Genomic DNA, 12,779 nt, shown 5'->3' with positions numbered 1-12,779 from the left:
CATTTTGCCTGTAACATAAGCTAAAACACATTCGAGAAACGTGTTTTGGATGCTTTTTCAAAAGCATCCAAAGTAGGTGAAGGAAGAATATAAGGAAGAAGAAAAATTCATTCTGCCTGTAACATAAGCTAAAACACATTCTAGAAATTGTGGTTCTCAGCCAACACAATGTTTCCTGCTAAATTCAAGTGGTGGTTCTATTTGTACAAAGTCAATTATTAGAGGTACAGAAAAAATGAGTTTTAGAACAGTGAATAAAGATTTACCATTTAGGAGAGTGGGAGCTACTATCTAGATTCTAACACTCCTTCTGACTTGCAATATCTACCTTTATGTTACATTGTTGCCAAAAACTTCCCATGTCTAGACGACACTGATCAAAGGTGTAAGTACTGCCCACAGTGGTAATATAGGTCCCATCTCATTTGATGAGTATCTCCACTGAAATACAGGAAAAACAACAGGTACGTACACAAGGAGAGGTGAATGCTGGACTGACTGAAGCACATAACAGGTGCTCATGCTGGATGTCCTATATGATGAGGAAGGTAGGTTCCCACTGCTACTCACTATTTTTGTGGACAGGTAAGGAAGAGAAGCCATACAATAAGCATCTCTGATAAGACAAATGTTATTCAACATTTTGAATAATCCATCTCACTAAAAGCAACCAAATCCCAACAACCTAAATGCTCTAATTTTCACTGAGTTACTACAAAACAGCTGCTTATAACACAGGAACAAGGAAAGAAATCAAACAAAGGAAACAATTTTGTAAACTAGAAAAACATTTCTTCAATACAAATAAAGCTTTCATTATTCAGCAACACATATAATGTAGCATTTTGAGTAAAAGGTATGAATGACATGAAATCTATAACAAATCTTATTTTTAAGCATTCAAAATGTTTTAAATGTTTATTAAAATAAATAGGTACCTGGAATAATATGACACTAATCCCTCACAACACCACCTTGGGAGGGGGAGGAAGAAAGGGACATAAAACCTTTCTGCAAAAATTAAAGGCATCATGCAAACTTAAATATATCTAGAAATATTAAGAGGCAAGTAAATCTCCCTACTATCTAGGCCACTGTGGTTGTTAATATATTAGGAAATTATTAATGTATTTTTGCTTCTCAAAATCAATACATACACACAGTATTTGGCCTGGTATTGATGGAAAAATAACAATTTCTGGTGGAAAGTAAAAAAATCTACATTTGGCAAAATTAAATATTTTAAATTTACTTGGCTGAGAATATCAATCTAACATGAGTAATAATTCTCACTGAATTCAACTAATCTTTATAATCACTTATGAACAATATTTTAAATAAAAGGACCTCAGAATTAAGTTCAAAATGAGCCATAATTTTCCTTTATAAAAAATGATGTTGCATTGATTCTATCCAAAAAGGTAATTGCTAACTACAACATACCTACTAAATCACACCCAAATCCTAGCCTTATCTTTTTAAAAATTCAATGATAATAGCTTTCTTCAGGCCTCAACCACTACAAACTTATCACAGTAGAGTTAAAAGAATTAGGTCACACAACACTATTTCCTAAAACAAATTTCTGCATCCTTCATGGAATTGCAGTCCTACAGGGGGCAGGTGGGGTGGGGTGGCTGTAAGGGTGGAAATGTCAGGGGGATACCTACCACTTATTAACAATTTTTCCTAATGATTTAAATTTTGAAAGGAAACCTCAAATAAATCCATAAAATGAATTTGATTTTGCCTGAAAGTAGTTATAGAACTTCCTTTTAAACAGTATCTACCATGGTTACCACCACTTAATTAAATCCTAGATCACGTCTACAAAAGCAGTTATTGCTGAACATTTGTCTGCTAATACCAGTGAATAATTACTCAATGTTTTAAAAGTAAACATTTACTGCCATTTATTACTAGTTATCTTTGCACTGGCACACTTGTGACTCATTGTGCCTACATGCAAGATCACTTCACATTTCTAGGCTGCTGATTGAAAGTAAAATGAGAGGGTAAACAAAGATGAAGAATCTCAAGTGTCCTTTCCAGCTCTAAAAGACACAAGCGCATTGAAGGCAGGGATCTCCTCTTTTATTTGCATCTCCCCCAATCTTTTCACTGTATCCTGCACATATAAAGTTTGTTGGTTAATCACATTTCCATGACCACAAATTATATTCTTCAACAAAACCCAAAACCAAACAGGAAGGCAAAACAAAATAGATAATTTTGACACAATTTAAAATTTGTGTATCACAAAAAGATACCACACATTAGGCTACGAGAGAAAGAAAAAAAATAGGACAAGATCTTTTCAACTCAAATAACAAAGGGTTAACATTCTACAGTTAAGGAAAAAAAAACACCTCAACAGTTTTTTTAAAAGAAAAAGATATGAAAAGAAGTCAATAAAGAGGACATCCAAACTGTCAGTAAACAGATGAAAAATGCTTAACCCACTAGAAACCAGAGAAATGTTAATGAAAAAAGGATACCCCATTTCAACTAAATATCAAAAATAGGAAATCTTAAAACATCCAACATTTGCAAAGATGAGAAAATAGTACTCATTCTCCAACGGGTTATAAACTATCACAACTACTTTGTACAGCAATTTAACAATGTCTGGTACAAATGAAAATGTACTGTCAACTCAAATTCTAGGCCTATATCCAAAATCTTGTTTATTTGTTCAAGGGAATACATGCAAAGATGTTCACTGCATGAAATGGAATGTGACCTATATATTCCTTAACAGAAGAACAGAAAAATAAGCATAAAACATATTCCTACAATTAAATATTAATCAAAAGAAATTAAACGGAATGAATTGGCTCTCTGTAAATGACATATGGAAAGGTTCAAAAACATTGAGTCCAGGAGAAGCAAGATGCAACATTATTCAATGATAAAAACGTTCTGGAACTAAATAGTGGCAATTGGTGCACAACCCTGTGAATATACTAAAACCCACTGAATTTTACACTTTAAAGGAGTGAATGTTATGGTATGTGAATTATACATCTCAATTTAAAAAATGGTTCACTCAGTATTGATACTCTTTGTGAATATTTTAAGACATAATATTCTTTTACTTGTAGCATAAATGTGCAAATAAACATCAATAGATAGAAGTAAAGCTGAAAAGTTGGAAGAAAAAGTTGAGAAGCATTTAAACAATTTAGCTGAATCTACAACACTTAATTCCCCAAAATGAAAACAAGGAAGCAAATATGATAAAATGTATATACTTTCACTCTTCATAGTGGGGATTTAAATGTTTGTTATATCATTCTTTCCTTTGTATTTGCCTGTACTTTTTTTTTATAAATACAAAAGGCCACAAAACAGGCCTATCACAAATGACAAGTGGTAAATATGTAGTACATATTTAAAGATATGTGTTATTACTAGTTAAATAAATGCAAATAAAAATAAGGCTATCATATCATCCAGCAGATTGGCAAAGATTTTTTTTTTAAAGCTATTAATTCCCAGTACTGGCAACCATGTAGGGAAATGAGCAGTCTCCTAACTGCTAGGAAAGTATAAACTGATACAGTTATTTTGGAGTAATCTATACACCTTGACTCACATACCTCCCTTCTGGAAATTTAACATAAGAAAATTATTGAAAAGACATAAAAATGAATGTCAAGAATGCTCAAATAGCACTATTCACATCAAATTCAAACTGAGAACAATCTAGATGTCCAAATAATGTATAACAAATCTATATTCAATGCAATACCATAAAACTCAGCTTTAAAAAGATGACATTCCACTATATATCATGAGAGTAGGAATGTTCATCTGTGCTTTCTCCCCAGCTCCTAGGAATGTTCTAGGAGTATCGGAGGGGCTCCACAAAATGAAAACAAAAACACATGTTAAATGAATTAATGTTAATTCATAGTTAATAAGTATGTGTATAAGTGTGTGTATATACATATATAAAGGTATCTACCAAAATATTAATCATTGTTGTATATGAAGAATTTGGGGGTAACTCCTTTCTATTTCTATGGTTTGATTTTTCTACAATGACCACATATCTACAAATTAGAAAATGCAATTTTCATTTGCATGTAAAAATATAATATATGGGTTCATCATAAAAGATGCTCTATGCAAATGTGTGATGCCATTTCTCAATTTCTATGATATTTATAACACAAATTTTTTCAAAAAATGCTTACAAACTACCTGTAATATCATCAATGGGCAATTATCTATCCAAGGACTCTTTTCACATAAATTATAGTCCCCAAAATGAATACAACACTACAAACAAGAATAAGAAGAACCACAAAATATCAGAATAAAAGATTAAAGTATTAAAATATATGTTATTAGTCAGAAAATAAAGTAAAAAAATTCTGGCCACATATGAAACAAAATGTTTTAAAAGAATATTAATTTGTATAACCGAAACAAGAGAATTCCTCTTTCTACATGTTAGCTTCTTCTCTCAGGAATAAAAAACCAACTCAAACAGAAAGTATAAAAACCAAAGGGCCAAAATATAGAAATCTATATTACTTCCATTGGGACAGTGTAAAACATTATGTTTCAGAGATCAAATGCGTTCTACAATCTGGTCAAATAGATTAAAGTTCAGTAAAGTTCAGTAATACATTGAGTCCTTGCTTAATTTTATAATTGGAATAATTGAATTTAACATCGTCCTCCTTCCCCAAGTATCTAAGCTTTCCAAAGTTATCTTTTGAAGACTTAAGTCACTAAGAGATTAAAAAAAAAAGGTTACATCTTAGAATTGTAAAAGCTGTGTAGCTGTGTTAAGTAGTAGGAGTCATCTGTAATAAATGACCAGAAAAAGAGCTAAAGGGCTAAGGTTGATCCATGGAATAGCACTGGAAGGAAACTTCAAAGAACCAAGAGAAGGAACAAGGGTTTTTTAAGGTAAAATTATGAAACCAATGGATACCCCTACCCTGCCTACCTCACAGAGGTAATTCAACAATGGGTCACCTAAAACAATAGATGTGAAAGGCTTCTACAGAACAAGATAACACAGCATAAAATGGACAATGATGTTAAGTATAAAATATATCTAGTAAAACCCAAGTTTAGGATTTTCTTTTCTGAAAAAATTGTTAAATAATTTTACACGGGAATTTAACCATGCAAATGCCTTGGAAGATTTGTCTTTTCTCTTTCTATTAAATGAGTGTTTTATTAGCAACAATAATAGTGATTTTTTAAAAGCAGCTTCCACATATTAATAGGGCAGTTTATCTGTGTCAGGTTGAATGAATATTTTATAGGAGAGGTTCTCCGAGTGTATAGTCTGGGGACTTTAGGATCCCCAAGACCTTCTCCAGGTATTAGCAAAGTTAAAATTATTTTCATGACAACTCTAAGACGTTATTTGCTTTTTTCTTCACTCTCATTCCCTCTTTAGTGTACTGCAGAGTTTTCCAGAAGCTAAAATGAATAATGTGATAACACAACAGACTGAACACAGAAGCACATAAGAGGATCCAGTTGTCTTTTATTAAACAAAACATTAAAAAGACTTGCACACAAAAAAGTAAAACAATACCGCTCTTTTCACACTACTTTTTGTTTTAGAATTTGTTTAAAATGTCTCAGGTTTAACATCTAATACAAAAATATTAATAAATAAAATTTGCACAGAAAAAGCTCCTTGGAGTTCTCAACTTTTAAGTCTAAAGGAGTCTGAAGACCAATACATTTGAGAACAGCAGATTCATATTTAATCCTCAAGTTGTGAGGAACTTGTTCTATTCTATCATTACTCCTTTAACACAAATAAGAACACAAATGAGAAAAAAAACAGAGACATGACTCTCTCAAGATTACACCAGGTGTCTCTTAAATCATCACTTCAATGCAAGTCTGTAATTCCTAATGTTAAACTCCTCCTTACCAGTAAGCAACAATATTTACCCAAGATAGTTAAAGTTATCACTTTTCGATAGCTACATGTTAATCCCTTTTTTAAAAGGCAATGCTCTTATACTGGCTCTTTACTCTTTGCCTTTCAGTCTTAAAAAGTAACGAGTACTCATTGGAGTGCTTTAAATATATAGAATTAACTTTTTAAAAAAAAAAATCAAGCACTACAAAAATAACCCCCATCACCATCAGCACCATAAGCCCCCTCAAGAAAATTATTGGTAAGAGTTTATCCCCATTCATCCAGGATTCTTTTATATACATACACACATATACTTTTTATCTGTTTGAGTACATTTTTAAATTGATCACACTGATTTCACATAATATATCTTGAAGATCTTCTTGCATCTACAAATTGATTTACCCTCTTTTTTTAGATTACTCCTGCCCAACTGAGGTCCCATATATGGCTTGCTATTAAAAAACAATCACAAGAAATATGGTGTGTCTTTGTGTAGTAATGAAGCCATTTGTTAAAAAAAAAAATCCTAGAAGTAAAATTATGGGTCAAAAGGTATGGACATTTAAAATCTTACTAGATTTTGCTAAATACCCTCCAAATGTCTGTGCCCGATTTACATTCTCACTAACAGCCTATGAGATTTCCTCCAGCAACTTAGTTTTTAGCTGTCTTAGAAAATTATACTACATGTTGCTTCAAAATGCCAAGCAATAAAACTGTTCTCACTGGTCATCTTAATTCCATACAAAACTCTGCACACTCTTATAACACTTACTAAATGTATCAGTAGAGTCTTCCATCTTCATTTTTTCCTTACACCTTTTAAATACCTCAGAAGAAAAATACACCAGATACACACAATATCTGCAACTAGTAAACTCTGAAATTTTAGATACTCTGATAAAAAGTTATTCAAATTATTTCATAAGACTAACACAAATCAGAACTACACAGTAAAGCTGGGCTCAAACAGTTAATCAAAGGAAAGTTATAAATGTGGATTTATTATGTTTTATCTGCCCACTCAAAGGACTAAGGCTACAATAAAAAGCTATCAATCATAGCAGTGGCCAAATTAGCTTACATAAAATAATAAGCAACAGATTTCATATCATAAATGTCAGTAGAACAGATTGGAATAGTAAGGATGGCTGTAATTGAAAAGAAAGTTCATTCAAACTCACATCATACTGAAAATGAAAACATTAATATTTTAAATGAAATGTTTTCAATGTGACTATTCATTCCAGTCATATCAGACTATTATAAATCTTTTGTACTAATAAATAAGATATGGTCTTTTTTTGCAAGTAGATAGTTTTAAAATGCATTACACTCTGACCTGCCTATTCTGTAACAGCTAATGGATATTCCAGGCTTCACCATTTCATCAAAATCTCTCTCTTTTTTTTAGGACTTTTTGTTAGTAGTTTTAAATTGAAAGTCTCCAATACATCTTTGGAACAGAGTAAAACCTCATTAATTCAAGTGCAATTAGCTCAATCCTGAAATGCTGTATGTAATTCTCATTAGGCAACAAGTTGATAATACTATAATTTCTTCCTCTACAAGGTCTCATAATATTACTGTGAAATAAAGGAATCAACCTGAAAATTAATTCACTTTTTCAAACCAAAGACTTAATGAAACTAAGGATTCATCCATCTCTGTGGCTGAGGAGTTCATCTTCAATTGTAAGGTCCATTTCTGTTTATCTGCTACCATATATAGTGAAAGTGATTTAACTTGCTATTAGTAGCCATTTAGAGTTCAGAGTATGTGCATTCCTTTTAAAAATTTACCCAGATTTTTCACAAAGTCATTTTTGCAGTTTCTCCATTTCCAATCCTAACATTTATAGATCTATAATATTACAAATATAGCACCTTAAAAAGTATAGAAGTAGACTTAGAAATGCCTGGCATTCTTATTCTGTACCAATTCTTATCAGTTTGAAAGACATTATAGGCCAAAAAATAAGTACCAGGAGTAAGTGGCATGTTTGGTGTTAAGTGAATTTACAACTATTCCCAATAACAGAGAAACCTTCTCTTGCAATCGGAATCATGTGTAATTACAATATGACAAGGTCTCTCCTGGGCTATGTAAGCTGGCATTTTTCCCAGGACTTGTCACTTCATGGGAAGCACGCATACAAATAAAAATCCAAAAATAAACATTTAAAACAATGGCTTATAGACTACATAAAGAAACTCCACAGTTGAGGAAAAAAATTGAAGAACTCAACAGACAAGGTGACATCCCACTGGAGACAGCTGGGAAGACACAGTGTTACTGAGTGGCTTACCACACCCAGCAACAACACCCAGGTGTGGGCTGTGTGGGCAGCACCCTCACATTCCCTCAGGCCGGACAGAAAATCATCAGGTATGGGAAATAAAGGGGAGCATCACCACACATACCCACTGAAGCAGAGAATAGTAGTGAAATATGGGAAGGTTGATTATACAATGCCAATTTGATTATTAAGGCACCTAAACAAAGTTATCTTAAGAGCTGCATCTTCTGCCAACTAACTTCATTTTCCTAATTCAATAAATATGGCCTTTTTAAAGTGTATTTCACCTCGAAGTAAATAGTAGCCAAGTAGTCATAATACTGTGTACCCAGGATCTTAGAAGGTGGTTTCTTTTGTTTGAACTCCTCTGCAGCAGCTCTATGGGCACATGGAAAGGGGAGAATGAGATTCCAAGAAGCATACCCAACCTCATATAGTGACAGAAACTTGACAATACTCATCCTTATCACAATTTTAAGGAAATATGAATATAATATACCTAGCTATATTTTATAGAGAACGCTAACAAAATCTAAATGTTATTTCCTATAGGCCATGCATACTCCTACCCCTCTTTTAGAAGCTGAATTCATTTATTAACCATCTAGCAAAGCCCATCAAATTCAGCTGTTCAAGTTGTCAAGACGAGGTATAAAACAAACCACTAAAGGCAAAACATACAATCCTACGTCCCATTATGTGAACTCTGGAAACAAAAATAAGCATTAACGCAAGTCTCTGCCACCTCTAAGGCACACCGCATTTCTCTTTATTCCACCCCTGAATGTTCAATAATTTCCTCGTAGCTCTAAGCAGAACGGATGTATTATGATGTTACCCTAAGAAACTGCAGGAGTTCTAGATGCCAATAAAGATTACTGATCAAATGGAAGATAACTACTAACCATTGTGTCGACTTAGATAAATAAACCTGCTCACAAACAAAGCACCTTATTGTATTTATATTGTTACCTCCACTAATCCAACTAAAACAAGTAGACAGTAGCTTTCCAGAGGCTGTAGGGAATAGAAATCAGGATTTCTCAAACACTCTTTCAATTTCTTTTAAAAGAACACCCGGTTTCTTTTCTTCAAAACTGCCCTATCCTTTATGGAAAATGTTTGGGACCAAAGGCTCAGTAGGACTATGCAAAGTAGACACTAAGGCTAACAACCAAAGTAGGGAAGGACTGAAGCACAGGGCAAGACAACGTCGGCCCTCTGAAACTTAGACTCGACCTTTGCGGGAACCCTCTCCTCTGCAGATCACATCGAACAGACATTTCGGAAGGTTGTTCAAAATCGAATGAGTAATCAAGTGCCATCGGGGCTAGGGATGAGTAAGTCTCCTAACTAAACATAAAATCCTGGCCGGGTAGGATGGGGGTGGCTAACCTACAAAAGGAAAAGTCTGTGACAACTGGTATTCAACGTTTCATGTACAGAGAGGAAAGCAGAGAATACCCTCCAAAAGAGGCGACTTCTCCAGACAGAATAGTAACTACATCCCATGCGTTCTCTGCCGATAATACAGGTAAGTCTAGGTTTCTCTTAAAAAAAAAAAAAAAAAAAAAAGGCTCAGCTGTTTATTCCCTCTAGTCCTACTCCCCACACCTCCAAACCCAACGACTAATTGCACCTTCCCCACAGAACCCGCGGCTAACCCCAGAAGACCGGTGAGGGCTGGCTTGGGATGAATAAACACTCGACACCTGACGGTTCTCTCTCGGCAGTGACTTTCACGAAGCCGAAGTCGCGAGTGCTGGCAGGGGCTGGGACCTGGACCGCGCGGCGCCGTGCACCCGGGTCCGAGGCTCAGCCAGCGAGCGCAACAAGGGGGGAAGCAGGGGTGCGGGCAGGGAGAGGGACAGGGGACCGCCGGACCAAGCGATTGTTTCCTACACCAGTGAGGACATTTTTTATCAAGCTCCTTTTGTATTCAAACCCTACCTCTTTTTGGCCTAGGAAAGCTTTCGTGCAAGTGGAAGACGACTTTCTCCACAAAGTGCTGTATGTTACTGTGCTCCGGACCGCGCACGAACACCATCCAGTCATGGGTGAAGCCCTCCACAGTGGGTTTTTTTCCTCACCTGGGCGCGGTGCCCCAGCTCCAGCTTCACCTGCACGGCACACTGCGGACAGCAGGAGAGACACAGCCTGAACAACAGGAAGACGACCGTTCGACATTGCACATTGCGCCTGACATTTTTTTTCCTCCTTGAAACGCACATAAAAGGAAACGCCGGTGCCCTCCGCATCCACGTTTCACGCGCGTGGGCGCGCACAGCCCACACCCCCAATACCCACGGGCCGGCCTGGGCCCCCGGTGCCCCGGGCCAAGCATCCACACCCGTCTGGATTGTAACGGAATGTTACCCCCAATTAGGAAGGGGGTCCAAGGGTCGGGGAAAGAGGGAGAACACACTCAGCCACTACGAGCACAACAAATGCATCAGAAACAAATTAGAAGACAATTAGGAGACGATGCCGGGGCAGTTTCCCAGCGTGGGAAGGGAGGTAGCTGGGACTCCGAGGGGGGTTCGGGCGAGCCCCCTCCCCGAAAGTGCCGCGGCGACAGGCACACGCCGAGGAAGTCTTTGTGTACGTGTGTGTGCGTGCGTGTGGAGCGCTGTGCCAGGCTGAATGGAAACTACAGGCAGCCTCTGCTGATGGGCACAAACTCCCGTGCTCTTACCACGGGGTTCGTGCACAACAAAAATGAGACGTCGTCACAGATATACACACGCCCGCAGGAAAACACACCAAGGCATCCATAACTTAAGGCACCCCGCACCCACCCCCCAGCGAAAAGCCCCACGCGATCGGCAAGGCCAGCCTAACGGAGGCACGGCAACACACTTCCAAGAGCCAAAGTGGCCCCAAAGTACCCTCCCACCCACCCCCCAAAAATGAAATTCAGAAAGGTAGGGAGGCAGGCGGACAGCCACCAAGCCTCGTCTGCGCGCAGCCTGGCGCGGGGGCAAAGTTGCGTGCGGCCCCGCTGCTGTCAGCCCGCTCACTCCGGCTCACACACGCGCGCCGAGGAGAACGCACCATCGTAAGCGGGCCGCCCAGGCTGCTCACCGCGTCCCCGGACTGTGCCCGCGGCTCCCGGCAGCGGCTGCGGCTGAAATATGGCTGAGTTATTATTCGCCTCCTTCCACCGTGTGAGTGTGTGTGTGAGTGCGCGCGTGTGAGCGAGAGTGCGCTTCTTGCGATTGCAAAGAGAGGCGAGAAGGGAGGGAGGCGCGGGGGGTGGAGGGGCGAGTGTGTGTGAGTGTGTGAGTGTGTGTGTGCGCGCCTGGGGGGCTGTGGAGGGAGGGGAACGGAGGCTGAGGGAGAGGCAGCAGCTCCCTGCAAACCGTACCAACCTTTTTCTAATTGAAACCGCGGAGCGCTGGCGCTGTCTGGGCTGCGGTGGCGGCACAAGGCGAGGGAGGAAAGGCGGAGGGGGGGGGGTCTTTTATTATTATGTTTGCATGTACTTACCGAGCTAGCCATGCCTGGGGGCCCGGAGGTTTGCTGGGGTGTTGTGAGGTACCCCCCTCCCCGCCCCCCTCAGCTGTAATTCATGAAGAGGCTGCTATGAATGAGAGCGCGCCCAGGAGCGGAGGGTAGATGGCGGACATTCTCTGCCTTTTTCCCCCGCGTTCGCTCGCTCGCTCGCTGGTTATTAAACTCAGCCCCAAAAGCAAAAGCAGCAGCAGCAACAGCAGCCCCAGGGCCAGAGGATGAGATTCCGGAGCATGCGCTGTGGCGCCTGACACCCGGGCTCCGAGCCTCACGGGGCGGAGGGAGGGCGCGCGGGCGGGGCGGAGCGCGCGGGGAGGCCGAGCGAGCGAGCCAGGGGGAGCTCGAAAGAGCCAATCACGGGCCACCTCCCGAAACCCCAGCGGCCGGCGGTGCCACACTGGAACGCCTCGCTTAAAGTAACAGGTTCCTGCTGGGGGTGGGGTGGGGTGGGGTGTGGCGGGGAGGTGGTGAGAAGGGCGGGGCGGGGAGGGGGCGTTGGAGTGGGTAGAGCGGTCAGCTGAGGAGCCATCCCAGCCCCTGTGTAAACTCCCTTCGCCCTACAATAAAAAACGGATTAAAACTGCTGGAATGTAGCCACTGCCTAGAGCCCCCAGCAGCCGGAGAAGGGGTGTTAAATCAAGTCTTCGGCGTTAGTAAGCAGGCTTGGGGGAGGGAGGGGGCTTTCTTTTACTTTCCACCACGTCTTTTTGTGGTTTTGTGCTGACAAGGCAAGAACTCACACCCAAACAAACTTATTTAAAGACTGAGCAAGAGAAATACCAGCCTACAAATAAGCATCAAAAAGCAATCGCTTAAGGCTGTTATAACCGGCAACAGTCCCCTGGCCCCCTTCCCCATCCACTCACAGGCATTCGCCCCGGTACTCCCAGCCCTTCGGCTGCTGCCACCACCACCAAAAATATAAAAATGAAATGAACAAGATAAAACAAAAGTGCTATTTCCTCTCGAGGGAACGCCTCCCGCTTTGGTAGTCCTCGGCTGGAACACAGCACAAAGCAGTGCCCTGGTGAAGGCGAAATACCTGGGAGTGCCGGG

General features: G+C 39.5%; 1 protein-coding gene across 1 annotated transcript in view; it reads right to left on the bottom strand.

The window, feature by feature from the left end:
* MLLT3 (MLLT3 super elongation complex subunit) overlaps window positions 1-11,921 on the bottom strand; it is a 273,770-nt gene extending 261,849 nt beyond the window's left edge. The window contains 3 exon segments of the mRNA XM_028523171.2: window positions 10,161-10,293; window positions 10,295-10,342; window positions 11,700-11,921. Of these exon segments, the coding sequence (XP_028378972.1) occupies window positions 10,161-10,293; window positions 10,295-10,342; window positions 11,700-11,711 (193 nt within the window). The 5' untranslated portion in view covers window positions 11,712-11,921.
* Between the last annotated feature and the right edge of the window lie 858 nt (window positions 11,922-12,779).

The sequence above is a fragment of the Phyllostomus discolor genome, chromosome 3 (genome assembly GCF_004126475.2).
Source record: "Phyllostomus discolor isolate MPI-MPIP mPhyDis1 chromosome 3, mPhyDis1.pri.v3, whole genome shotgun sequence".
Lineage (NCBI taxonomy): Eukaryota > Metazoa > Chordata > Mammalia > Chiroptera > Phyllostomidae > Phyllostomus > Phyllostomus discolor.
This window is presented reverse-complemented; position numbering and strand designations above follow the sequence as displayed.